This window comes from Artemia sp. Qi Xiang Cuo, chromosome 18 (assembly GCF_049724085.1).
Source record: "Artemia sp. Qi Xiang Cuo chromosome 18, ASM4972408v1, whole genome shotgun sequence".
NCBI classification, from domain to species: Eukaryota; Metazoa; Arthropoda; class Branchiopoda; order Anostraca; family Artemiidae; genus Artemia; species Artemia sp. Qi Xiang Cuo.
Genome location: NC_142811.1, coordinates 21791169 through 21817721, shown reverse-complemented (window position 1 = coordinate 21817721; position 26553 = coordinate 21791169). Strand labels below are relative to the sequence as shown.

Genomic DNA, 26553 nt, shown 5'->3' with positions numbered 1-26553 from the left:
ATAAATATCTTAAGCCTCAACCGTTTTTATTCTTTAGAATAGTCCATCGCCATGAAAATTATACTTTCAGATTCAACATGTCAGGGAACACACTTTCAAGTTCAGCATGTTGGAGAACCCTTAATAGTCACCCCCTAAAAAGGTAAGTTAACCCTCAAATGTTAAAGAATTTTTCTGAAATTATCTTAAGCCTGAGACGTTTTTATTCTTTAGTATAGTCCTTCGCCACGAAAAATAGACTTTCAGATTCAACATGCCAGGGAACACACTTTCAAGTTCAGCATGTTGGAGAACCCTAAATAGTCACCCCGAAAAAGGTAAGTTAACCCTAAAAGGTTAAAGAATTTGTCTGAAATTATCTTAAGCCTGAGACGTTTTTATTCTTTAGAATAGTCCATCGCCAAGAAAATTATACTTTCAGATTCAACATGCCAGGGAACACACTTTCAAGTTCAACATGTTGGAGAACCCTAAATAGTCATCCATAAAAAGGTAAGTTAACCCTAAAAGGTTAAAGAATTTTTCTGAAATTATCAAGCCTGAGACGTTTTTATTCTTTAGAATATTCCATCGCCACGAAAATTAGACATTCATATTCAACATGCCAGGGAACACACTTTCAAGTTCAGCATGTTGGATAACCCTAAATAGTCATCCATAAAAAGGTAAGTTAACCCTAAAAGGTTAAAGATTTTTTCTGAAATTACACTTTCAGATCCACTATGTCAGGGAACACACTTTCAGGTTCAGCATGTAGGAGAACCCTAAATGCTCATCCAAAAAAAGGTAAGTTAACCCTAAAAGGTTAAAGAATTTTTCTGAAATTATCTTAAGCCTGAGACGTTTTTATTCTTTAGAATAGTCCATCGCCACGAAAATTAGACTTTCAGATTCAACATGCCAGGGAACACACTTTCAAGTTCAACATGTTGGAGAACCCTAAATAGTCATCCCTAAAAAGGTAAGTTAACCCTAAAAGGTTAAAGAATTTTTCTGACATTATCATAAGCCTGAGACGTTTTTATTCTTTAGAATAGTACATCGCCACTAAAAATAGACTTTAAGATTAAACATGCCAGGGAACACACTTTCAAGTTCACCATGTTGGAGAACCCTAAATAGTTATCCATAAAAAGGTAAGTTAACCCTAAAAGGTTAAAGAATTTGTCTGAAATTATCTTAAGCCTGAGACGTGTTTATTCTTTAGAATAGTCCATCGCCACGAAAATTAGACTTTCAAATTAAACATGCCAGGGAACACACATTCAAGTTCAACATGTTGGAGAACCCTAAATAGCCATCCATAAAAAGGCAAATTAACCCTAAAAGGTTAAAGAATTTATCTGAAATGACACTTTCAGATCCAGCATGTCAGGGAACACACTTTCAGGTTCAGCATGTAGGAGAATCCTAAATGCTCATCCCTAAAAAGGTAAGTTAACCCTAAATGGTTAAAGAATTTCTCTATTTATGCAGAGTTTCAACTAGCTATGGCTATGTTTGTTCAAGACAAACTATTTCTTGCGAAAACACACAAAATCAGAAAAAATGTTCTATGTTCCTTTAGTACCTACGCAATGAGACTAAAAATGAAGATATTTATGCAGAGTTTCAACTAGCTATGGCTAAGTTTGCTAAAGACAAGCTATTTTCTTGTGAAAACACACAAAATCAGAAAAAATGTTCAATGTTCCTTTAGTACCCACACAATTAGGCTGAAATGAAGATATTTATGCAGAGTTTCAACTAAAAATGAAGATATTTATGCAGAGTTTCAACTAGCTATGGCTAAGTTTGCTAAAGACAAGATTTTTTCTTGCAAAGACACACAAAGTCAGAAAAAAAAATGTTCAATGTTCCTATAGTACCTACGCAATTAGGCTTAAATGAAGATATATATGCAGAGTTTCAACTAGCTATGACTAAGTTTGCTAAAGACAAGCTATTTTCTTGCGAAAACACACAAAATCAGAAAAAATATTGTTAGGTTAGATTAAGTTAGATTAGGTTAGGTTAGCCTCCGTACGCGCGTATAGAGGTTAGGTTAGGCTAGGTTGGATTAAGTTAGGTTAGATTAAGTTAGGTTAGGTTAGATTAAGTAAGGTTAGGTTAAGTTAGGTTAGGATAGGTTAGATTAAGTTAGGTTAGGCTAAGTTAGGTTAGGCTAGGTTAGCCTACGTACGCGCGCGTACGTAGGCTAACCTAGCCTAACCTAACTTAGCCTAACCTAACTTAATCTAAACTATCCTAACCTAATTTAACCTAACCTAACTTAATCTAACCTAACCTAAATTAACCTAAACTAACTTAATCCAACCTAACATAACCTAACCTATATGCGCGCGTACGTAGGCTAAAATAACCTAATCTAACTTAACCTAACCTAACAATATTTTTTCTGATTTTGTGTGTTTTCGCAAGAAAATAGCTTGTCTTTAGCAAACTTAGTCATAGCTAGTTGAAACTCTGCATAAATATCTTCATTTCAGCCTAATTGCGTAGGTACTAGAGGAACATTGAACATTTTTTTTTCTGATTTTGTGTGTTTTCGCAAGAAAATAGCTTGTCTTTAGCAAACTTAGTCATAGCTAGTTGAAACTCTGCATAAATATCTTCATTTTTAGTTGAAACTCTGCATAAATATCTTCATTTCAGCCTAATTGTGTGGGTACTAAAGGAACATTGAACATTTTTTCTGATTTTGTGTGTTTTCACAAGAAAATATCTTGTCTTTAGCAAACTTAGCCATAGCTAGTGGAAACTCTGCATAAATATCTTCATTTTTAGACTAATTACGTAGGTACTATAGGAGCATTGAACATTTTTTCTGATTTTGTGTGTTTTCGCAAGAAAATAGTTTGTCTTTAACAAACTTAGCCATAGCTAGTTGAAACTCTGCATAAATAGAAAAACTCTTTAACCATTTAGGGTTAACTTACCTTTTTAGGGATGAGCATTTAGGGTTCTCCTACATGCTGAACCTGAAAGTGTGTTCCCTGACATACTGGATCTAAAAGTGCAATTTCAGAAAAATTCTTTAACCTTTTAGGGTTAATTTATCTTTTTATGGATGGCTATTTAGGGTTCTCCAACATGCTGAACTTGAAAGTGTGCTCCCGGGCTTGTTGAATTTGAAAGTCTAATTTTCGTGGCTATGGAATATTCTAAAGAATAAAAACGTCTCAGGCTTAAGATAATTTCAGAAAAATTCTTTAACCTTTTAGGGTTAAATTACCTTTTTATGTATAACTATTTTGGGTTCTCCATCATGGTGAACTTGAAAGTGTGTTCCCTGGCATGTTGAATCTGAAAGTCTAATTTTCGTGGCGATTGACTATTCTAAAGAATAAAAACGTCTCAGGCTTATGATAATTTCAGAAAAATTCTTTAACGTTTTAGGGTTAACTTACCTTTTTATGGATCACTATTTAGGGTTCTCATAAATGATGAACTTGAAAGTGTGTGCCCTGGCATTTTGAACCTGAAAGTCTAATTTTCGTGGCGAAGGACTATTCTAAAGAATAAAAACGTTACAGGCTTAAGATAATTTCAGAAAAATTCTTTAAGATTTTAGGGTTAACTTACCTTTTTATGGATGAGCATTTAGGGTTCTCCTACATGCTGAACCTGAAAGTGTGTTCCCTGACATAGTGGATCTGAAAGTGTAATTTCAGAAAAATTCTTTAACCTTTTAGGGTTAACTTACCTTTTTATGGATGACTATTTAGGGTTATCCAACATGCTGAATTTGAAAGTGTGTTCCCTGGCATGTTGAATCTGAAGGTCTAATTTTCGTGGCGATGGACTATTCTAAAGAATAAAAACGTCTCAGGCTTATGATAATTTCAGAAAAATTCTTTAACCTTTTAGAGTTAACTTACCTTTTTATGGATGACTATTTAGGGTTCTCCAACATGCTGAACTTGAAAGTGTGTTCCCTGGCATGTTGAATTTGAAAGTCTAATTTTCGTGGCGATGGAATATTATAAATAATAAATACGTCTCAGGCTTAAGATGATTTCAGAAAAATTCTTTAACCTTTTAGGGTTAACTTACCTTTTTAGGGGTGACTATTTAGGGTTCTCCAACATGCTGAACTTGAAAGTGTGTTCCCTGTCATGTTGAATCTGAAAGTCTACTTTCGTGGCGATGGAATATTCTAAAGAATAAACACGTCTCAGGCTTAAGATAATTTAAGACAAATTATTTAACCTTTTATGGTTAACTTACCTTTTTAGGGGTGACTATTTAGGGTTCTCAAACATGCTGAAATTGAAAGTGTGTTCCCTGGCATGTTGAATCTGAAAGTATAATTTTCATGTCGATGAACTATTCTATAGAATAAATACGGCTGAGGCTTAAGATATTTATTGCTTAAACATATTTAAAACATTTGAAAAAAATAATGACATATTTAAAAAAAAAAGAAGATTAATCCATTTGATATGAGGAGGAGCAAGTTTAGGACTTTGGATATCTGATGCATTTTTCCATGTCAGGTATCTTTTCCGGTATCCAGTTAGCGAAATATCTAACTTCATCTTCTGGGTCATGGACTGAATGCAGGTATTGCTCACATTTGAAGTCTTCTAAATTGAATAATGCTATGTTTTTATCACATTTTTTAGTAAGAATTTATCAGTTGGACGTTTCCCTTAACATAAACAGCTTGCACACCGAAAAAACTGCATATTTCCTGAATTTCCTCTTGTACATGTTTTATTTCATGGCCATTTTCATTATGTGGTCGTATGGTTTTAGCGTAAAAGCCATTTTGATTTATAAAATTTAGTGTTGGACTCCATCTGTTTTTCTCGTACTTATACATATTGTATCTGATGTTCCATTTATAGCAATGAATTTCACGTCGTTGATTGTCTAGGAGAAAGAAAGCTGCTTCGAATATAATGCCAGTTGCGGAATATTTCAGACCAATATATTCTGTGTCAATCACACCAAACATTATTATATCTGAAAAAAAAAAGTGTTTAAATTAAATTTCATTTCTATTTTGTCACTATTAAAAGTGCTAATCCCCTCCCCAACAAAAATTATGGATTCACGCCCCCTCCCCTAAATTTAGGAAAATTGTTATAGCTAAAATCGCTAAATTTCGAAGAGAAATGGTTAGACACTGAAGTAAGAAACAATTATCTTTTCATTTCTATTTTGTCACTATTAAAAGTGCTAACCCCCTCCCCCCCCCCAACAAAAATCATGGATTCACGCCCCCCTCCCCTAAATTTAGGAAAATTGTTATAGCTAAAATCGCTAAATTTCGAAGAGAAATGGATAGACACTGAAGTAAGAAACAATTATCTTTTCATTTCTATTTTGTCACTATTAAAAGTGCTAACCCCCCTCCCCCCCCCCAACAAAAATCATGGATTCACGCCCCCTCCCCTAAATTTAGGAAAATTGTTATAGCTAAAATCGCTAAATTTCGAAGAGAAATGGTTAGACACTGAAGTAAGAAACATTTATCTCTTTTCAGTAAAGCAAAAAGTAAAAATTTCGCGAGAAATATATTATGCTTAGAAATCAAACGTTTTTATTAGACAATCAGTAGTCTATAGCCATAGGATAGGAATCATTGTTTTTATTTTTACCATTTAGAAAAATATTAAATTTTCCGGTCTATAGGCTTTAAATTAGATCGTTAACCCATCGACCTGTAGGCACATATTTTGCAAACATAGGTTAAAATGCTATTCAATTTATACATAATATTAGCTACATGCAACTCCCAAAGACTTTTCTAGCCCAGCACTGTTTGTTTTCATTTTACACTGATGGCGGTAGAATTGAAGGCATTGCCCTCCCCCTTTCACATAATGTTCTAAATATATTGTTAAACTTAATTTGAAAATAATCTCTTTCACCGGCTCTCTGACAAATACAAGGCTACGAAACTCACGCTCCCCTCCCGGCCCCAAATTTAGGAAAATTAAGCCATCCCTCTCATTGAGTTAATCTTGCGATATATTCAAGCGAAAGTCATATCAAAAAAGAATATATCTTACTACCTTTTATTCAAATGCTATAGCTAAAATCACTAAAATATCAAAGAGAAATTGTTAGACACTGAAGTTGAAGACAATTATGGTAAAAACAATCTTTCTTTTCTATTTTGTCACTATTAAAAGTGCTAACCCCCTCCCCAGCAAAAAATCCTGGATTCACGCTCCCCTCCCGGGAATATAAAAGAAACTCTATCGAAAGAAAGCTTGATAATAATCTGTTTCTCTTCTCCAAAATAGCGCATTGCGTCTGCGCCTAATTATTACAATTGCCTCAAAGTGTTTTAATTTTGACGGAGAAACAGTTCCTTTTGACTTTGGCTGCTGCGTTCGTAAACACATAGGAAAAGGGTGACAGCTAATTTTAACCTCGCCGGAGAGCCTTGTGTCAAAACAGAGCGGCATTTTCATTATAAATTGACAGAAGTCAGTGATCGCTTTAGCTGGAAATATAGACGGAATTATAATTATTTATTTTTGCGATAATTTGATTATAAACCAATGGTGGGGGGGGATTTCGCTTTAAATATAGAAGCACGCATCTTAACAACATGATTTTTGTTTGGGCAATCTGTGGGGGGTGTACGACACGGGGGGGGTGCTGGGGATATTGTTAGACCCTAATTCGAAAATAACTTGTTTCTCTACTTCCATACATGTTGTGTAGGTCTTAGCTTAATTATTGCATCATTGTGTTTTAATTTGACTGAAGAATAGTTCCGTTGACCGCGTTTGTAAGCCGGAAAGGGTGATAGCTAATTATAGGCCTCACATGGGAGTCTTGTGTCAAAACCAGAGCGGCATTTTCATTAAAAATTGACAGAAGTCAGTGATCGCTTTAGCTGGAAATATAGAAGGAAGGATAATTATTTCTTTTGCGAGAATTTGGGATTGTAAAACAATGGTGGGAGGGGGGGATTTAACTGGAAATATAGAAGGAAGGAATTTATCAAAAAGGTATTTCTTTTTGCGAGAATTTGGGGTTGTAAGACAATGGGGGAGGGAGGGGGGGTTTGAGGGTAAAGGAATATATTTACGTTTTAGCTCAATATACTGGAGGACGTCCAAGGAAAATTCATTTGAAAATAAAAAATGTACTTACATGGTAAATTGCAGTTGCCAAGGCCTCAAGCTCATCAATTATGTTAATTGTTCTATCCATTGTCATGTTACTTTACTTTCTGATAATTTAATCACATTGCATGCCCGTTATATACGAAATCTAAAGGGCGAATTGTTATGTAACGGGGAAATCATATGTAAGCAGGCCTCTGATTGGTTGAGAAGGAGGATGTATCCGACTCGCTGATTGGCTGAGAAGGAAACACGTGATCTAACTGTTTCCGGGAAAGTCATAACATTGCCTAGAGCAACAACAACAAATACTATTTCTGGACACCATGACATTCACGAACGATTACGCAATCAAGTTCTCGGAAATTCACTTCCCCCTCGAGTCCTAGATCAATATGAGAAGGAAACACGTGATCTAACTGTTTCCAGGAAAATCATAACATTTGCCTAGAGCAACAACAACAAATACTATTTCTGGATCATAACATTCACTGAGAGCAACAACAAGAAGGAAGTGTCATTGACCTGCCCCCATTAGACTCAATAATCCATGAACGGGACAAAGTTCCTGTTTTTCCATTCTCACTGACAAAAACCAAGAAAACATGCATAGATGTGACAAAGTTCCTGTTTTTTCATTCTCACTGACAAAAACCATTAAACATCCATGAAAAACATCAAATAAATCGACCAACACACACATAACCATCCAAGAAAACATCCATAAATGCGACAAAATTCCTGTTTTTTCATTCTCAGTGACAAAAACCATAAACCACGTGGTTCTATGCCCATATATGGAGTGCAAAAAAGTTATAGGTGGCAGCAGGGGTGAATCGTCGGACCTCCTGATAGGGTTCTACTGATTTCCAGATAGAAAAATATGGATAGAAATTCAAAGGGCTAGTGCCCTTTTTAATAGTCAAAAGTGATTGGAGGCAACTAGCCCCACCCCCACGCCCATCATTCCCCTAAACACATCCAATCAAAATTTTGAGATAGCCATTTTGTTCAGCGTAGTTGATTTCCAGATAGAAAAATATGTTTTTGAGGAGGACACTCCCCCACAACCCTCAAGGCAAGGGTTTCAAGTTATACCCTGGGGTATATAAGGTTTATATAGAATGCGTTGTCGTAGAAACTTCAAAAAAGGATCATTCGATTGGAAATTCAAACGGCTAGTGCCCTTTTTAATAGTCGAAAGTGATTCGAGGGCAACTAACCCACCTCTCACGCCCAACTTTTCCCCAAACACATCAAATCAAAATTTTGAGACAGCCATTTTATTAAACGTAATTTTAAGTTCTGGAAATTAGGTCTTTGAGGATGACAACTCCTCCACAGCCCTCAGGGCAAGGGTTGTAAGTTATGCCCTGGAGGCATATAGGGTTTTGTATAGACAACGGTGTCGTAGAAACTTCAGAAAGGGCTCACTCGATAGGAAATTTAAATGGCTGGTTCCCTTTTTAATAGTCGAAATTGATTCTAAGGCAACTGACACCCCTTTCACGCCCACCATTTCCCCAAACACATCCAATCAAAATTTTGATATAGCCATTTTGTTCAACGTAGTTGAAAGTTCTGGAAATTATATGTTTGAGCAGGACACTCCCCCACAGTCTTCAGGGGCAAGGGTTATAATTTATGCCCTGGGGGCATATATGGTTCTTATGGAAGGAATGCTCGTATAAACTTCAGAGAGGGCTCATTTGATTGGAAATTGAAATTTCTAGTTCACTTTTTAAGCGTCAAAGGATATTGGAGGGTAGCCAGCCCCCCTCCCCCCCACAAACCTTTTTTCCCAAATGCATCCAATAAAAATTTTAAGATAGCTATTTTGTTAAAAATAGTTCAAAGATCATATAATAAAAACTCCGGTGTCGACACAACCCACCAGGGCCCGGGGGCAGGTGTTGTAAATAATGCCCTGGGTGCGTATTTGGGTCTTATGGATGGGATGCTCATATTAACTTCAAAGAGGGATCATTTGATTGGAAATTGAAAGCTCTAGTTCACTTTTTAAGGGTCAAAACAGATTGGAGGGCACCTAGCCCCCCACGCCCTTTTTTCCTCAAACCTATCCGATAAAAACTTTGATAGCTTTTTTTTAAACAGTTCAAAGACCATACAACAAAAACTCAGGGGTCAACACAGCCCCCCAGGGCCCGAGGGCAGGTGTTGTAAGTTATGCCCTGGGATAAATATGGATCTTATAGAAAGGATTCTCGTAAACAACTCAGAGGACTCAGTTGATTGGAAATTGAAAGTTCTAGTTAAGGTTTTTAGAGTCAAAAGAGATTGGAGGGAAACTAGCCCCCACACGCCTTCTTTTTCAAAGCCCATCTGATGAAATTTTGAGATAGACATCTTGTTAAAAATAGTTCAAAGGTCGGATAAGAAAAAATCCGGTGTCAATAGACCCCCCAGGGCACAGGGGAAGGCGTTCTAAGTTATGCCCTAAGGACATGTATGATTTTTATGAAAGAGATGCTTGCATAAACTTCATAGAAGGCTCATTTGATTGGAAATTGAAAGTTCTACTTCACTTTTTAAGAGTCAAGAGAGTTAAACTAGCCCCCCCCCACGCTATTTTTCCCCAAACCCGTACGCTACAAATTTTAAGATAGCCCGTGTTTTGAAATTGTTCAAAAATTATATAACAGAAACGCCCCCAGAGCCCGGGGAATAGGCGTTGTAAGTGTTGTCCTGTGGGGCGTATATGGTTCTTATGAAAGGGATGCTCATATAAACTTCAGAGGGGGTTCATTTGATTAGAAATTGAAATTTCTAATTCAATTTTTAAGATCCAAAAGATATCTGAGGGCAACTACCCCCCCCCCCCCCCAAAAAAAAAACACCCTTTTTTCTCCAAACCCATCCGATAAATTTTTTATAATAGCCATTTCATTAGAAATAGTTCAAAGGTCAGATAAGAAAAATTCCTGTGTCGACGGAACCCGCTAGGGGCCGGAGGAAGGCATTTTGAGTAATTCTGTAGGGTCATATATAATTCTTATGGAAGGGATGCTCGTATAAGCTTCGGAGAGGGCTCATTTGATTTGAAATTGAAAGTTCTTTTTCATTTTTTAAGAGTCAAAAAAGATCGGAGGGCAACTCGCCCCCCCCCCCCCTCCTCCACGCCCATAGCCCTTCCGATATTCCTCCTCCATAGGCCATCCGATTAAATTTTTATAATAGCTATTTCATTAAAAATAGTTCAAATGTCAGATAAGAAAAATTGCTGTGTCGACGGAACCCGCCAGGGCCCGGAGGAAGGCGTTATGAGTAATACTCAAGGGGCATATATAGTTCTTATGGAAGGGATGCTCGCTTAAACTTCGGAGAGGGCTCATTTGATTTGAAATTGAAAGATCTTGTTCATTTTTCAAGTCAAAAGAGATCGGAGGACAACTAGCCCCCTCCCCCCTCCTCACGCCCTAAATGCATCAGATAAAAATTTTGAGATAGACATTTTGTTAAAAATAGTTCTAAGTTCTGATAACAAAAAACTCCGGTGTTGACACAGCCCCCCAGGGCCCGGGGGTAGGCGTTATAAGGTATGCCCCGGGGGCATATATGGTTGTTCTGGAAGGGATGCTCGTATAAAATTTCTAGAGGGCTCATTTAATTGGAAATTGAAAGTTGTAATTCACTTTTTAAGAGTCAAAAGTGATTAGAGGGCAGCTAGTCTCCCCGCCCCACTCCATTTATTTTTTTTCCCGAGGCATTTTGTATACAAGGGGTCGTCATATAAACTTCAAAGGGGACTCATTTGATTGGAAATCAAGAGTTCTAGTGCCCTTTTTAAGAGTCAAAAGTGCTCAGAGGGCAACTAGCCCCCCCCCAAGCCCTTTTTCCCCAAATACATCTGATAAAAAATTTGAGGTAGCCATTTCGCTAAAAAAATAGTTCAAAGATCTGATAAGAAAAACTCCTGTTTCGACACCCCCCCAGGGCCGGGGCAGGCGTTGTAAGTATTTCTCTGGGGCATACATGGTTATTATGGAAGGTATGCTCGTATAAACTTCAGAGAGGGTTCATTTGAATGGAAATTAAAAGTTGTAGTTCATTTTCTCAGAGTGAAAAAGATCAGAGGGCAACTAGCCCCTCCCGCCCTCCACGCCTTTGGGTGTATCAGATGGATAAACCCATCCGATAAAAATTTCAGGTGACCGTTTTGTTAAAAATAGTTTGACCATCAAATATTAAAACTCCAGGGTCGACACAACTCCCCAGGGCCAAGGGATAGGCATTGTAAGTTATACTCAGGGGATATATATGGTTCTTATAGAAGGGATACTCGTATAAACTTCAGAGAGAGCTCATTTGATTGAAAATAGAAAGTTCTAGTTCACTTTTAAAGAGTCAAAAAAGACCGAAGCTTAATTTAGCTCCCACACGCCTTTTTTCCCCAGACCCATCCGATAAAAATTTTGAGATAGCAATTTTGTTAAAAATAGTTCAAACATTAGATAATAAAAACTCCGAGGTTGACACAAACCCATTTTTTCACTTTGATATACTTTGATATCAGTTTTGATACTTTGATGAATATTTTATATTTTTTTTAAGTTCGATTTTGAAATAAGGAATTTTTAAAAACTTGAAATTTTTTGCAATCAAGAACTAACAAAAATTATTTATTTAAAACTTTCCGAAAAATAAGTTTTTCAAAGAAAAATAAAGGCCATTTTAAACTTAAGCTCAGCAGATACAAATACCTGTTAAAATTCAAACTCAAAATGACCAGAAATTACTATTAAAGAATAAATGAAACCCAAAACGAACAGAAATTAGATGAACAATCATAGCAAGAATATACAACAAGTAATAATATAAATGAATAAATAGATCTTAAAGCGAGTAATACTTAGATTGAATATGAATATCAGGCTTAAAAAAAAAAATAATTTCTTTTGAAATATAAATGAAACTTAAAACGGACAGAAATTAAATAAACAATCAATGCAAACAAACATACAATAGATATTAATGTCAATTAATAAATAAATCTTAAAACGAGTGAAACTTAAATTGAATATGCAAATCAAGCTTGAAACGAACAATAGTCACCACAAACAAGAGTCTTGGTATGACCTCCTTCTCTCACTGTAAGTCTAAAACCTACTGCGTCATTGGCGCTTTACTGAAAACTATATGCGTCTTGAACAGTCTTGGAAAGTATAAACAACATCAAGTTGAATATTTGATGCATAATGATATTAATTGTTGAAAGATTCATCAGTTCAAGAATTTATTTCACTATAATTGTATTTTTATTTTCAATATTGTAAGAACTGGAAAAGAAAATATTTGTAATATAATCGTTTTCTTATATTTGTAGTATAATCGTTTTCAGTTAAGCGCCAATGACGCTGTAGGCTTTTGGTTTTTATTTACAGTTAGGAAAGGAACACGTGTTTCTTAGTATGCTATGTTCATCATTAACGCCTTTAAAAAAAGCTAATAAATTGTAATGAATATTCGATGCATAAAGATTTATATTGCTGAAAGTTCATCAGTTTAAAATTTTATTATAGTTTTAACGTTTGTTTTCAATATTAAGCATAAAAGAAAATATTTGTCATAAAATTGATTTTCAGTAAAGCGCCAGTGACGCAATAGGCTTTAGACTTTTACAGTGAGAGAAGGAGGTCATACCAAAACTCTTGTTTGATGTGATTTTTGTTCGTTTCATGCTGGATTTGCGTATTCAGTTTAAGTTTCACTCGTTTTAAGATTTATTTATTAAATATACAGTAATATCTATTGTATGTTTGTTTGCATTGTTTGTTTATTTAATTTCTGTTCGTTTTAAGTTTCATTTATACTTCAATGGGAATTTTTTTTTAAGCTTTTATTTCAATCTAAGCATTACTCGCTTTAAGGTCTATTTATTTATTTATATTATTACTTGTTGTATGTTTTGCTATGATTGTTTATTAATTTTCTGTTCATTTTGGGTTTCATTTATTCTTTAATAGTAATTTCTGGTCGTTTTGGGTTTGAATTTTAAAAGGTATTTGTATCTGCTGAGCTTAAGTTTAAAATGGCCTTTACTTTTCTTTGAAAAACTTATTTTTCGGAAAGTTTTTTTGTAATTCATTATATAAAGGAAGATCACTGTAATACCGATGCTTAATCATAATGAAAGGTTAGACGTCAAACATTTTCGCTTTAAATGGGTTTTTCCTTCACTGTTTTTAATAACCCTCTTCGATTCTAGAAAAAGAAAAATGGATCAATCGTGCTGTGCAGTACCTCAAAGAATCTCTCATTGGTTGTGGTAACTGCTGCCCGTTCTGTGGAGCACCGTGTAGCCTTAGTTCCAGCCAACATTATGAACATTCGACCAAATTTCATCGCCCACAGGTCATCGTCGGATACAGGTATACTAATGTCATGTATCAAGAAGATTTATCCCCTTGTTTTTTCCCTCATTCACTCTTCTCACTCTTTGATTTATCTGTTCTTTTGATTTCAATTCCCTCCCTTTCAGGGTATTCTATTAGATTCTGTATATTTCTATTGTGTGGAGTTCCGCCAATGCTCAGCTTTAGCAAACCTGTTGAACATTCAACCAAACCTTATCGGTCATAGGTCATTGATGGATAAAGGTATGCCAATTTCATGGATCGAAACGATTTTGTTCCCTCGTTTTCAACTCATTCACTTCTTATACTCCTTCACTTATTTCACTTCTTCAATTTTTTATTCTTTTCATTTTGATTCTTTCCCTTTTTTGGCATTCTATTAGATTCTTCATATTTATTTTCTGTAGAATACCGTGTAGCCTTAGCTCTAGCAAACATGATGAACGTTCATCCATATTTCATCCACTCCAGGCTATTGATCGATAAAAAAAAAAGAAGAAATATGCCATTTATGCAGAATATTGTAGTAGCTGACATTTTTCTTGATTTTCAAGCCAATATATTTTCCTTGTTGTTCAAGCCAAGGGATGGTAAGTTTCCTATATAGAGGTTTTGGACAAGGCGGTTCTAAGGGTGCACTTTTGTTTTGATCTGACTCTCCTTTCAGGAGCTATGGGTATATTATATTTATTAGCATTGGACGTGATCGTCTCTTACTAGGTTGCTAGCTACCGCTGCAACCCGGATAGTTATGGCCATATTATGTAATGAGAAAGTTTTGACCCCTCGTTTTTTAATTAGGTAACTTTATTTTACTGCTTCGCTTTTTACGCCTTTTATTTCGATTCCTTCCTTTTTTTGGTATGTTATTAGGTTCTTGTTACTTCTATTGTCTTTTTTAGTCTTTCGTTTAAGGTGACTACTGTTCGTTCTGTTAAGCATCGTGCAGCCTTTGCCCTATCCAACTTGATTAACATTCAACTAAGTTTCCTACTCCACAGGTATATTTATGTATGCGGCTACGCTCGTTTCATGCATCGGGACTATTTTGACTCCTGGTTAATGATCTCTTACTAGGTTGCTAGCTACCGCTGCAACCCGGAATGATAAGTGTCACATAAAAAAGCTGGATTCAATGCTTTTCCCCTCTCATTAAGAGCAATAACACTTGCGTCCAGTCAGATACAGATGCTATTGGGGAAGCGACCTGACCCTATTGAGTTCCACGATTTATACGACAAGTCCATATATTTTTGTGTAACTTGCCTTTATTGTAATTGAACAAAACTGTGGCCAAAATATCTTTTCTTTGTGTGTGCTTAAGTCTATCTCAGAGATAGCGATGTGAAAAATACATTTAGGAAAAACAGACGTTTTAAAACCTTTAAAGAAAACGAACACAACTTGTATTTTGTACCATTAAGGGCGGGGGTGCATTGTCAAAAAAAGCTGAATATGCCATTTGAAAAGAGTATTTAATAAGGAATCTAATGGTACTTTTTTCGTGGTAGCAGCGGTAGCTGTAACATAGTAAAGGACGAACCACAGTCCACAGTAACGAAAAACTAAAAACCGCGTCTTAAAAAAAAACTGGCAAGTGGGAAAAAATTGCCAGCTGATTCAGGAATGGTGACATTTTTTTAAATCGATCTTCATAGTAAAATGTTATTCTGAAAACATATCTAAGGGAATTTCGAAAAACCCCTATAAAATGGTCTTGGATCGAAACAAAAAGTATACCATTGGAGGCATCATAGCCGAAAACCCTACATAGGAAACTTACAGTTCAGAAGCTTGAACAACAAGGAAAATCACTTTTTGAATGGGTAAAACTGATGTTCATATTTTTTTCCTCCATTGCTAGCGGACCACTGGAATATCATAGAGCTTTTTATAGGCTCATTTTAAAGGAAATTGCTACATCTACGTATTTTTGTAATTAACAAAAGCAATATTTTAAGTAAAATCTTGTTTTTACAAACAAAACTGCAGCTTCGTATACACGACAATGAATGACGTCATATACGTAGGTTATAATCATAAATGACGTTACAGTAAAACTTTTTGATGACGTTGGTTGCAACTAGGGTCCGTTCTTTAGTATATCTAACTAAGAAAAAGTCGAAGGCTATTTCCTGTGTGCGTGTCACTGGAACAGAAATAACAATCGTTAGGACTCTCATCCCACACACATTCCACCCTAGTTACTCTAGCAACTCTTTAAACTGAACAGTAGAGCTATTCTAGCTCGATGAAGGGTGTTCAATACGAAAAAATGTCACTTTGCAAGTCTCAGTGTCGGCCGACTGTCTCAAAGACAAAGGATGTATTACCAAATTTTCCAGGCATGACAGGGAGATTCCAAAGCAATTTAAGCATACATTAATAGGAGACCTGATGTTCCAACAGTTCGAAAAGCTAACGAGAGGCTAGTTTAAAATAAAGGACACCTATAATCCCTTACTAATTATTAAGCAAAGCACTGTCTAATCAATCTACGTACAGTTGAAGTAATGTGCATCTTGTGTCCGCAAAGATTTCAGTTAAGACAATTAGCACTACAGGAAACTCCAAAAGCTGTCAAATTATTCCAGGAGACTTCTTTTGAGCTGATTTTTAATGCTTTCCAAGCAGTTATACTAGAATATTCTTATGGACTGCCTTTCTTGAACTATAAAAAGATAATTCTACTCCGTTCTATCACAAAAACAAAGTTTACACTTTCTATCGTTGTAAAATTCTATTCTATCTTAATATCTCATTCTCTGTCACAAAACTGAGAAGGTGTACTTGTACTTACTTGTACTTGTTGCACGTTCAAGCCGCATCCAGGCTCATCGTGCTGCCCAGCAGACGACGACAAGCTTCTTTCCAGAGATTTCGCTCGAGGGTGGCAGGCTCCATAATTTCAAGCCAGCGACGATCCCAGCGTCGCTCAAATTTTTGGAAATCCTCAATAGGCTCTAGGTCAGCTTTGACTGTCGTAGGCCATGTTATCTTCTGTCCTCCTGCTTTCTTCTCTTCCATATTGATAGTGGAAGGCATTTGAAGCAGTTTTTGGTGATATGCTCCTCTGATCTCCCTATGGTATGGCCAGGCCACCTCAGATGCCTCATTATTACAAAATCAGAGACACGTGGGTGATCCACACCTCTTCTCCTGACCTCTTCGTTCGAGACTCTGTCTGAGAGGCGAATGCCTAGTATATATCGCAGGCATTTATGATGGGATACGTCCAAGTTTACCGCTTCAGCTGCTTTCAGTGACCAAGTTTCACACCCATAGAGAAGAACAGAAAGTACCATGACTTCGTAGACTCGGAGCTTTGTTCGTGGAAAGATTTCGCTACGCGTCCAAAGCGAGTTCTTCAGCTGCAGAAAGAACGTTCCATGCTGAGGATATGCCCCAGTTGCATTTATCATTGAGTTAAGGTATTTAAATGACTGAACGTCCTCGATTTGACTACCACTTAGGTTCACAGGGGTGTCATCCATCCCATCTGTCCGCATCGTTTTGGTCTTCGGTAGACTTAATTGGAGGCCAGTCAAAAGTGTTCTGCTTGCTACTTCATTAATCATGGTCTGGGCATCTGTAATTGACAGAACAAGTATATCCAGATCATGTGACTCAGCTTAAGCTAGATCCGTGACAGAAATGATGGGGCTCAATTCGATACCATTATGCTTTTTGAAGGCCACAAGAATCTAATCAATAACGACGTTAAATAATGTTGATGACAGAACCCATCCTTTACGTACACCCTCCTCAATCAGAACCAAATCCGAAAGCTCACTATCAACTCTAACTTGGGCCTTGGCTCTATCGTAGTATGCCTTCAGTAGTCTGGTGATCTTCTCTGGGACTCCGTCCTCCTTCATTGCGACCCATATGGCGTTCCGATTGACCGAGTCAAAAGCCGTAATGAAATCAATAAAGATTTGAATTGTCTCCTGCTGGTGTTTGAAGCAACGTTCTACGACCTGTCTTAAGCTAAAGATCTGATCACAGCAGTCCATGCCTCGTCTAAATCCTGCTTGGTTGGGTCGCGTTCGGGAATTTCTAATGTCTCGGAATCTAATTAGAAGTATAATTGCGTATATCTTTGCAGCAATCAGGATGAGCGATATGCTTCGGTAGTTCTTACATTCCATTTAGTCTCCTTTTTTGAAGATAGGGATAATTATCGATGTCTTCCACTCATCGGGAATGTATTCATTATCCCATACATCCGTAACAAGTTCATGGAGCTCATTTGCGGCTCAGCAGGGCTGCCATTTATTCCTGGACTTTTGTGTTTTTTTAGGAGTTTAATTGCCTGGCCTACTTCTTCTCTAGTAGGTGGGTCCGTAGACAAATTTTCATAAGAAAGGTTTTCTGACGGATTTAGTGAGATTATGGGGTATTGGTTTTTGATGCTAGTAATTCCTGGTCTTACCAATTCTTCAAAGTGCGCCCGTCACCTTTCGATACGTTCTTCCCTACTTGTAAGCAGTTGCCTGTCTTTTGCTTTAAGCAGGGAGATGGAAGATTGATTTCTCTTCCAGTTACATTCTCCAAGAAACTGGTAAAGCTTCCTTGTATCATTTTGTGAGGCGACTTTTTCTATCTCATAGGCCATATTTGACCAGTAAGTCTTTCTGTCAGCTCTAGCAGACTTGTGGCATTCCTGACACAACGATTTATATGCAGCGGACTTTTTGTTGGATATCTCCTTCTTCTGTGCAGAGAGTTTAAGTGTTTTCTCGGAGATCCATTTTTGTTTTTTTGTTTTACAGCTCCGATGATGTTTGTTGCGGTTTCCTTCACATGGCCTTTGAACTTACTCCATTTTCTCTCTATCTTAGAAGCGGGGCCTCCTGATGAGTTGGAATCCTGATCAATACCTTCGGCGTCGTCTTGTAGGATGGCGAAGCGGTTGGAAAGCTCAAGGACAAAGGATTCCCGGTATTTATCTATTTTCAATTTAGATACACCTATTTTCTGACTTAGCATGGGCGCCTTTTTTGTAATGAGTCTGAACCTTAGCCTGGTCTTCAGCAAGAAATGGTCGGACCCATTTTTTGATCCTGTGTCAGCACCTCTGTGCACCCTTGAGTCTAACATAATGGTCTTCCACCTTTGCGATATACGCAGGTAATCAACTTGAGCTTTTGTTCTTCCATCGTGAGATTCCCAGGTATATGTGTGGCAGGGTTTGTGTCTAAACCAAATATTAGCAACAGCTAGTTTGTTCTGCATCGCGAGCAGGAGCAGTCTGTTTCCATTAGAGCACCTTTCTCCGAGGCCATGATTGTCAATCGCCTGTTAGGAGTCATTCAGCCTGCCACCAACCCTTGCATTAAGATTGCCTCCAATCACGAGTATATCTTTTCGGGGGGTCATTCGCTGACTCGTGACTATTTGAATTTCGCTGTAAAACTGATATTTTAGGTGTTCAGGCGCATCTCTGGTTGGAGCGTATACGCTAAGGACGGTCATGTTGTTATTTTGGCTTTTAAAACTCACCCATACAATCCTGCTAGATATTGCCTCATATTCGAGGAGCCCAGTGGCCGCTTTTGGGGACAATATGAGACCTACTCCTGCTAACCCAGAGCCATCAGTTGGTCCTGAGTTGTAAAATATGACCTTCTTCCCAGACAGTGCCTCTAGGTTAGAGATGTCACGTCCATTCAGCTTCGTCTCAGAGACGCACAAGATGTCAAGGTTATAAATATGAAATTCTTCAGCTATAAAAGCTTGTGTCAGGGGGCACTTTATCGAGCATAAGTTCCAGCAGCCAAAGTTTAGTCCTTGTCTTCTTGTTACAATGGTAACTAGCCCACTTTTCGACGAGGGCGGAAGTCTCGTCGCATCGCATAAAACCGGGGATGCCGTAGCCGAACTTTTACTCTGCTTCGCATTCATCATCATTGTTTTAAGCTAGCCCACTTTTCGACGAGGGGCAAGTCTCGTCGCATTGCATAAAACCGGGGATGTCGTAGCCGAACTTTTACTCTGTATCACATTCATCATCTTTGTTGGACGCTTCTTGGGGATAAAATTCACCACAAGGTCCCCAGTCTTGCGGTCACCCGGAGCGCGTTAGCTATCACCTTGCTGGGCATGAAGATCAGTGATGTTTACACCTTTTCACCACTTTGAGGTGCGCTGAGGGATTTCCTATGCTGCCTAGGGACGGAGGGTCGTGCTTCATTGCCTGGAGCTCCACCACCGCCGTGGAAATTTCCAGGCTTAGCTAACCCTGTGCTCCCACTTAGAGTCAGCAATAGGCTTCAGGAAAGTAGGCGTTGGCTTTTAGTTTTCTTTTGTTTTTTCGGATCTCTTAAGTTATGGTAAGTCATCTGTAAGTCATGGTAAGAGTAGTATGTACATATGGAACTCTACCGGTCCTATAGCAAGACATTTCTACCGGTCCTATAGGTAAACATTTCTACGAGATGTATACACCTTTTCAAAGAGATTCAGAGCTCCCTCACATGGCATATGGAATTCTATGGAAGCTATAGCAAGGACTGGTTTGGTGGGTATAGTCTGGTTTAGTGGATATAGTCTGGTTTAGTTTTTCAAAGAGAGTGAGTATTTGACATTTTTGCAAAAAGAGATTCGCAAATTGGACACTATGAACGATATTAATTAATGTTTTTAATAATAGGAGTGTGAATGATTCTAATTAGTGATTGGATTGTATGACGGTGGAGAAAAAAAGGATTAAACTGATTAACAGTTAAGGTAACCCCGAAGGGGTTGTTAACTCAGGTAATTTGTTATAAATATGAAACAACATCAGTCTATGAAAACGGCTAACGACGATAGAATGACATTGTGAGTTGACCTAGCTTTACCTCTCCGTTTTGTCAATTTTGGAGGGAAAATCGAAAATACTCAGAATCTAAAATAAATATGATCTTCCTCAAGTGGAAGGCTCAGAGGCCCTCTCTTCCACCATTTCTGAGGGCAGGGGAGGGTGTAGGGTCAATTTTGGAGGGAAAACCAAACATGCTCAGAATCGAATATAAAATGGGATCTGCCTCAAGGGCAAGGCTCAGAGGCCCCTCCTTCCTCCATTTCTGAGGGCAGGGGGAGTCAATTTTGGAGGGAAAACCAAAAATACTCAGAATCGAAAATAAACGGGATCTACCTCAAGGGGAAGGCTCAGAGACCCTTCGTTCCCCCATTTTGAGGGCAGGGGAGGTCAATTTTGGAGGGAAAACCAAAAATAATCAGAATCGAAAATAAACACGATCTGCCTCAAGGGGAAGGCTCAGAGGCCCTTCGTTCCCACATTTCTGAGGGCAGGGGAGAGGGAGGGGGAGTCAATTTTGGAGGGAAAACCAAAAATGCTCAGAATTGAAAATAAACGGGATCAGTCTCATGGGCAAGGCTCAGAGGTCCGTCGTTCCTCCATTTCTGAGGGGCAGGAGAGGGGGGGGTCAATTTTGGAGGGAAAACCAAAAATGCTCAGAATCGAAAATAAATGGGATCTGCCTCAAGGGGAAGGCTCAGAGGCCATTCGTTCCCCAATTTCTGAGGGCAGGGGAGGGGGGGGGTTAATTTTGGAGGGAAAAACAAAAATACTCAGGATCGAAAATAAACGAGATCTACCTCAAGGGGAAGGCCTGGGCTGATGTTTGCAAGTCGAAGAATTTGTCTTTGTTGGTTTGAATGTCTAAAGTGCCTGTCTTTCTCTGTTTACATGTTTGATTCTTTTTGTTTGCATGTCCGGGTTGGTGTTTGCAAGTCCAAGTTGGGTTTTCAGACCTACGTTTTTTTTTAGACTTTCGTGCGTGTTTGGTTCCCGGGGTTTATTATTTGAGAAGTTAGCTTTAGTATTTCGGGATTTGACGTGCCTGAAATCATTAATTAGAATAGTTAATTAGCTGTTTGGGTTTTCAGACCTAGTTTTTTAGATTTTTGTGGGTGTTAGGTTCCTGGGATTTATTATTTGAGAAGTTAACTTTAGTATTTCATAATTTGACTTGCCTGAAATCATGAATTAGAATATTTAATTGGCTGTTTGGGAATTTTCAGACCTAGGTTTTTTAGATTTTCGTGTGTGTTTGACTCCTGGGGCTTATTATTTGATAAGTTAACTTTTGTATTTCGTTTTTGACATTCCTCAAATCATGAATTAGAATATTTAATTGGCTGTTTGGGTATTTTCAGACCTAGATTTTTTAGTTTTTCGTGTGTGTTTGACTCCTGGGGTTTATTATTTGAGAAGTTAACTTTAGTATTTTGTGGTTTTACTTGCCTGAAATCATAAATTAGAATATTTAATTAGCTGTTTAGGGTTTTCAGACCTAGGTTTTTTAGATTTTCGTGGATGTTTGACTCCTGGGGTTTATTATTTGAGAAGTTAACTTTAGTATTTTGTGGTTTTAAGTGCCTTAAATCATTAATTAGAATAGTTAATTGACTGTTTATGTTGTTAATAAATATTTTTTTTATATTTTATTTGGTTTTTGTTTCCTGGAGTTTATTATTTGAGAAGTTAACTTTAGTATTACATGTTTTGACGTACCTGGAATCATGAATTAGAATAGTTAATTGGCTGTTTGGGTTTTCAGACCTAGTTTTTTAGATTTTCTTGGGTGTTAGGTTCCTGGGGTTTATTATTTGAGAATTTAACTTTAGTATTTTGTGATTTGACGTGCCTGAAATCAAGAATTAGAATAGTTAATTGGCTGTTTGGGTTTTCAGACATAGTTTTTTAGATTTTCATGGGTGTTAGGTTCCTGGGATTTATTATTTGAGAAGTTAACTTTAGTATTTCATGGTTTGACTTGCCTGAAATTATGAATGAGAATATTCAATTGACTGTTTGGGGATTTTCAGACCTAGGTTTCGTCTGTTTTCGTGGGTGTTTGTTTACTGGAGTTTATTATTTGAGTAGTTAACTTTAGTATTTTGTGGTTTTACGTGACAGAAATAATTGATTAAACTTGTTAATTAGCTGTTTGGGTTATCAGACCTAGTTTTTTAGATTTTCTTGGGTGTTAGGTTCCTGGGTTTTATTTGAGAATTTAACTTTAGTATTTCATGGTTTGACTTGCCTGAAATCATGAATTAGAATATTTAGTTGGCTGTTTTGGGATTTTCAGACCTATGTTTTTTAGGTTTTCGTGGGTGTTTGTTTCCTGGAGTTTATTATTTGAGACGTTTACTTTAGTATTTCGAGGTTTTACGTGCCTGAAATCATGAATTAGAATAGTTAATTAGCTGTTTGGGCTTTCAGACCTAGTTTTTTAGATTTTCGTGGGTGTTAGGTTCCTGGGATTTATTATTTGAGAAGTTAACTTTAGTATTTCATGGTTTGACTTGCCTGAAATCATGAATTAGAATATTTAATTGGCTGTTTGGGGATTTTCAGACCTAGGTTTTTTAGGTTTGTGTGTATGTTTGACTCTTGGGATTTATTATTTGAGAAGTTAACTTTAGTATTTTGTGGTTTTACGTGCCTGAAATCATGAATTAGAATAGTTAATTAGCTGTTTAGGGTTTTCAGACCTAGGTTTTTTAGATTTTCGTGGGTGTTTGTTTCCTGGGGTTTATTATTTGAGAAGTTAACTTTAGTATTTCGGGGTTTGACGTGCCTGAAATTATGAATTAGAATAGTTAATTAACTGTTTGGGTTTTCAGACCTACGTTTTTGAGATTTTCGTAGGCGTATCTGATGAAATAATTTAGGTCGTATTATCAATTTAATTTATTTTTTAATGCACTAGTTTTTCAGTAAGGACATTCGACATCCTAAGTGTTTAATTCAAACTTTTACCTTGACCATCGATGTTGTTAGCAGAATTTCAAAAGGATCATTTATGAATGCTGGCGTATCTGATGAAATAATTTGGATCGTATGATCAACTTAATTTATTTTTTAATGCAGTGATTTCACCTCTTGGATATACAGTACAGATACTTCATTCAAGAAATTATGAAAAAATCGCAAGTAAGTAACAAACTCTTTATTGTTTTCACCTCTTGGATATACAATGCGGATATTTCATTCAATAAATTATGAAAAAACTGTAAGCAAGTAACAAACTCTTTCCTGAATTCACATCTTGGATACACAATGCAGAAACTTCATTTAAGAAACTATGAAAAAAATGTAAAAAAGTAAGTAACAGACTATTTGTTGAAGTCACCTCTTGGATACACAATGTAGAAATTTCATTAAAGAAATTAGGAAAATGTTGTAAGTAAGTAGCAAATTCTTTCTTGAATTCACCTGCTGGATAAACAAAAAGACATTTCTTTCAAGAAATTATGAAAAAATTCTAAGTAAGTAACAAATTCTTTCTTGAAGTTACCTCTTGGATACACAATGCAGAAATTTCATTTAAGAAATTATGAAAAAATTGTAAGCAAGTAACAAACTCTTTCCTGAAGTCACCTCATGGATACACAATGCAGAAACTTCATTTAAGAAACTATGAAAAAAATTGTAAGTAAGTAAGTAACAAATTCTTTCTTGAAGTCACTACTTGGATACACAATACAGAAATTTCATTAAAGAAACTATGAAAAAATTGTAAGTAAGTAGCAAATTCTTCCTTGAATTCACCTGCTGGATAAACAAAAAGACATTTCGTTAAAGAAATTTTGACAAAATTCTAAGTAAGTAACAAACTTTATTGTTTTCACGACTTAGAGACACGATGTAGAAATTTAATTCAAGAAATTATGACAAAATTCTCAGTAAGTAACAATTTCTTTCTTGAAGTCAACTCTTGGATACACAACACGGAAATTTAATTCGAGAAATTAAGAAAATAATTTTAAATAAGTAACAAAATCTTTATTAATTTCAACTCTTAAATATACAATACGGATACTTCATTCAATAAATTATGAAAAAATTGCAAGTACGCAACAAACTCTTTATTGTTTTCACCTCTTGGATATACAATGAGGATATTTCATTCAATAAATATGAAAAAATTGTAAGCAAGTAACAAACTCTTTCCTGAAGTCACCTCTTGGATACACAACGCAGAAACTTCATTTAAAAAACTATGAAAAAATTGTAAGTAAGTAACAAATTCTTTCTTGAAGTCTCCTCTTGGATACATAATACAGAAATTTCATAAAAGAAATTATGAAAAAATTGTAAGTAAGTAGCAAATTCTTTCTTGAATTCACCTGCTGGATAAACAAAAAGACATTTCGTTCAAGAAGTTATGACAAAATTCTAAGTAACAAACTCTTTATTGTCTTCACGACTTAGATACACGATGTAGAAATTTAATTCAAGAAATTATGATAAAATTCTCAGTAAGTAACAATTTCTTTCTTGAAGTCAACTCTTGGATACACAATACGGAAATTTCATTCAAGAAATTATGAAACATATTTGTAAGTAAGCAACAAACTCTTTATTGATTTCACCTCTTTGATATACAGTGCAGATACTTCATTTAATAAATTACCAAAAAATCTCAAGTAAGTAACAAACTCTTAATTTTTTTCACCTCTTGTATATACAATACAGAAATTCCATTCACTAACTTATAAAAATTTTTAAGCAAGTAACAAACTCTTTGAAGTCACCTCTTGGATACACAATACAAAAATTTCATAAAAGAAATTATGAAAAAAATTGTAATTGTAAGTAAATTGTAATCAGAGACAGCGGAGATTGCTCAATATACGATAACTTGATTGGTGATTGGTTACACACCGCAACGGCACATACATAGTGAGAGAGACATGCAAAGTCGACATAGCTTTATTTCATTGATTTAGAAGGATTAACCTTGTCTAAATTAACCTTAAAAAATGAAATAAAGCTATGTCGAATTTGCATGTCTCTCTCACTATGTATGCGCCGTTGCAGTGTGTAACCAATCACCAATCAAGTTATCGTATATTGAGGAATCTCCGCTGTCTCTGATTGACCCCTAAAAAAATGGGATGTTGTCTAAAAAACCAGTCTGGTTGAAAACGTGGAGTTTTCGTACTGCTCACTTTTTTGCAATGTGTAGGAATCAGTGGGAAATCCCCGCTCGTTTGGAAAGGTACCAAGGAAAGGCAAGCAAATAGCATGTAGTTTCAAAACGCGTTTAATCACGTGTAGAGGTCCCATAGAATGAAATTTCTGTATTGTGCATGCAAACGGCGAATTCAAGAATGAGTTTTTATTACTTACTTAGAATTTTGTCATAATTTCTTGAATGAAATGTCTCTTTTTGTATCCAAGAGGTGAAATCAATAAAGAGTTTGTTACTTACTTTCCTTTTTTCATAATTTGTTGAATAAAAATATTCGTATTGTGTGTCCAAGAGAGGACTTCAAGAAAGAGATTGTTACTTACCGGGAATTTTCTCTTAATTTCTTGAATGAAATTTCCGTATCGTATTGCGTATCCAAGAGGGGACTTCAAGAAAGAGATTGTTACTTGCTTAGAATTTTCTCATAAGTTCTTGAATGAAATTTCCGTATTGTGTAGCCAAAGGGTGTATTCAAGAAAGAGTTTGTTACTTACTTACAATTTTTTTATAATTTCTTGAATGAAATATCTGTATTCTGCATCCAGGAAGAGAATTCACGAAACAGTCTGCCACTTACTTACAATTTTTTCATAATTTCTTGAGTGAAATTGCTGTATTGTCTTTCCAGGAAGCGAGTTCGAGAAAGTGTTTGTTTGCAATGTTTTTCATAGTTTCCTGAATTAAATTTCTGTATTGTGCAACCCAATGGCGAATTCAAGAAAGGGTTTGTTACTTTTTTAGAATTTTGTCATATTTTCTTGAATGAAATGACTTTTTTTGTTTATCCAAGAGGCGAATTCAACAAAGAATTTGTTACTTACTTATTTACTTACAATTTTTTCATACTTCCTTAAAGGAAGGTTCTGCATTGTGTATCCAAGAGGTGACTTCAGGAAAGAGTTTGTTACTTGCTTACAAATTTTCATAATTTATTGAATGAAATTTCCGTATTGTATATCCAAGAGGTGAAAACAACGAAACAATAATAAAAAAAGAGAAAAACGAAGATTATTCAAGCCAGTGAAACATATGAACTAAAATGCAAATATTTCGGTCAAGACCTCCGCTTGACCGTCCTCAGTGCAGGAT

General features: G+C 36.3%; 2 protein-coding genes across 2 annotated transcripts in view; one reads left to right on the top strand and one right to left on the bottom strand.

Moving 5' to 3' along the window:
• Positions 1 to 16435, top strand: part of LOC148941321 (interferon-induced very large GTPase 1-like) — a 103640-nt gene extending 87205 nt beyond the window's left edge. The window contains exons 2-3 of the mRNA XM_089104148.1: positions 13321 to 13483; positions 16291 to 16435. Coding sequence (XP_088960274.1) covers positions 13321 to 13483; positions 16291 to 16435 — 308 coding nt within the window. The remainder of the gene's footprint in view (positions 1 to 13320; positions 13484 to 16290) is intronic.
• A 2337-nt stretch (positions 16436 to 18772) lies between these two features.
• LOC148941320 (protein CFDP2-like) lies at positions 18773 to 19381 on the bottom strand. Its single transcript, XM_089104146.1, has one exon. It carries the CDS (start codon positions 19379 to 19381, stop codon positions 18773 to 18775), a length of 609 nt encoding a protein of 202 aa, XP_088960272.1.
• Between the last annotated feature and the right edge of the window lie 7172 nt (positions 19382 to 26553).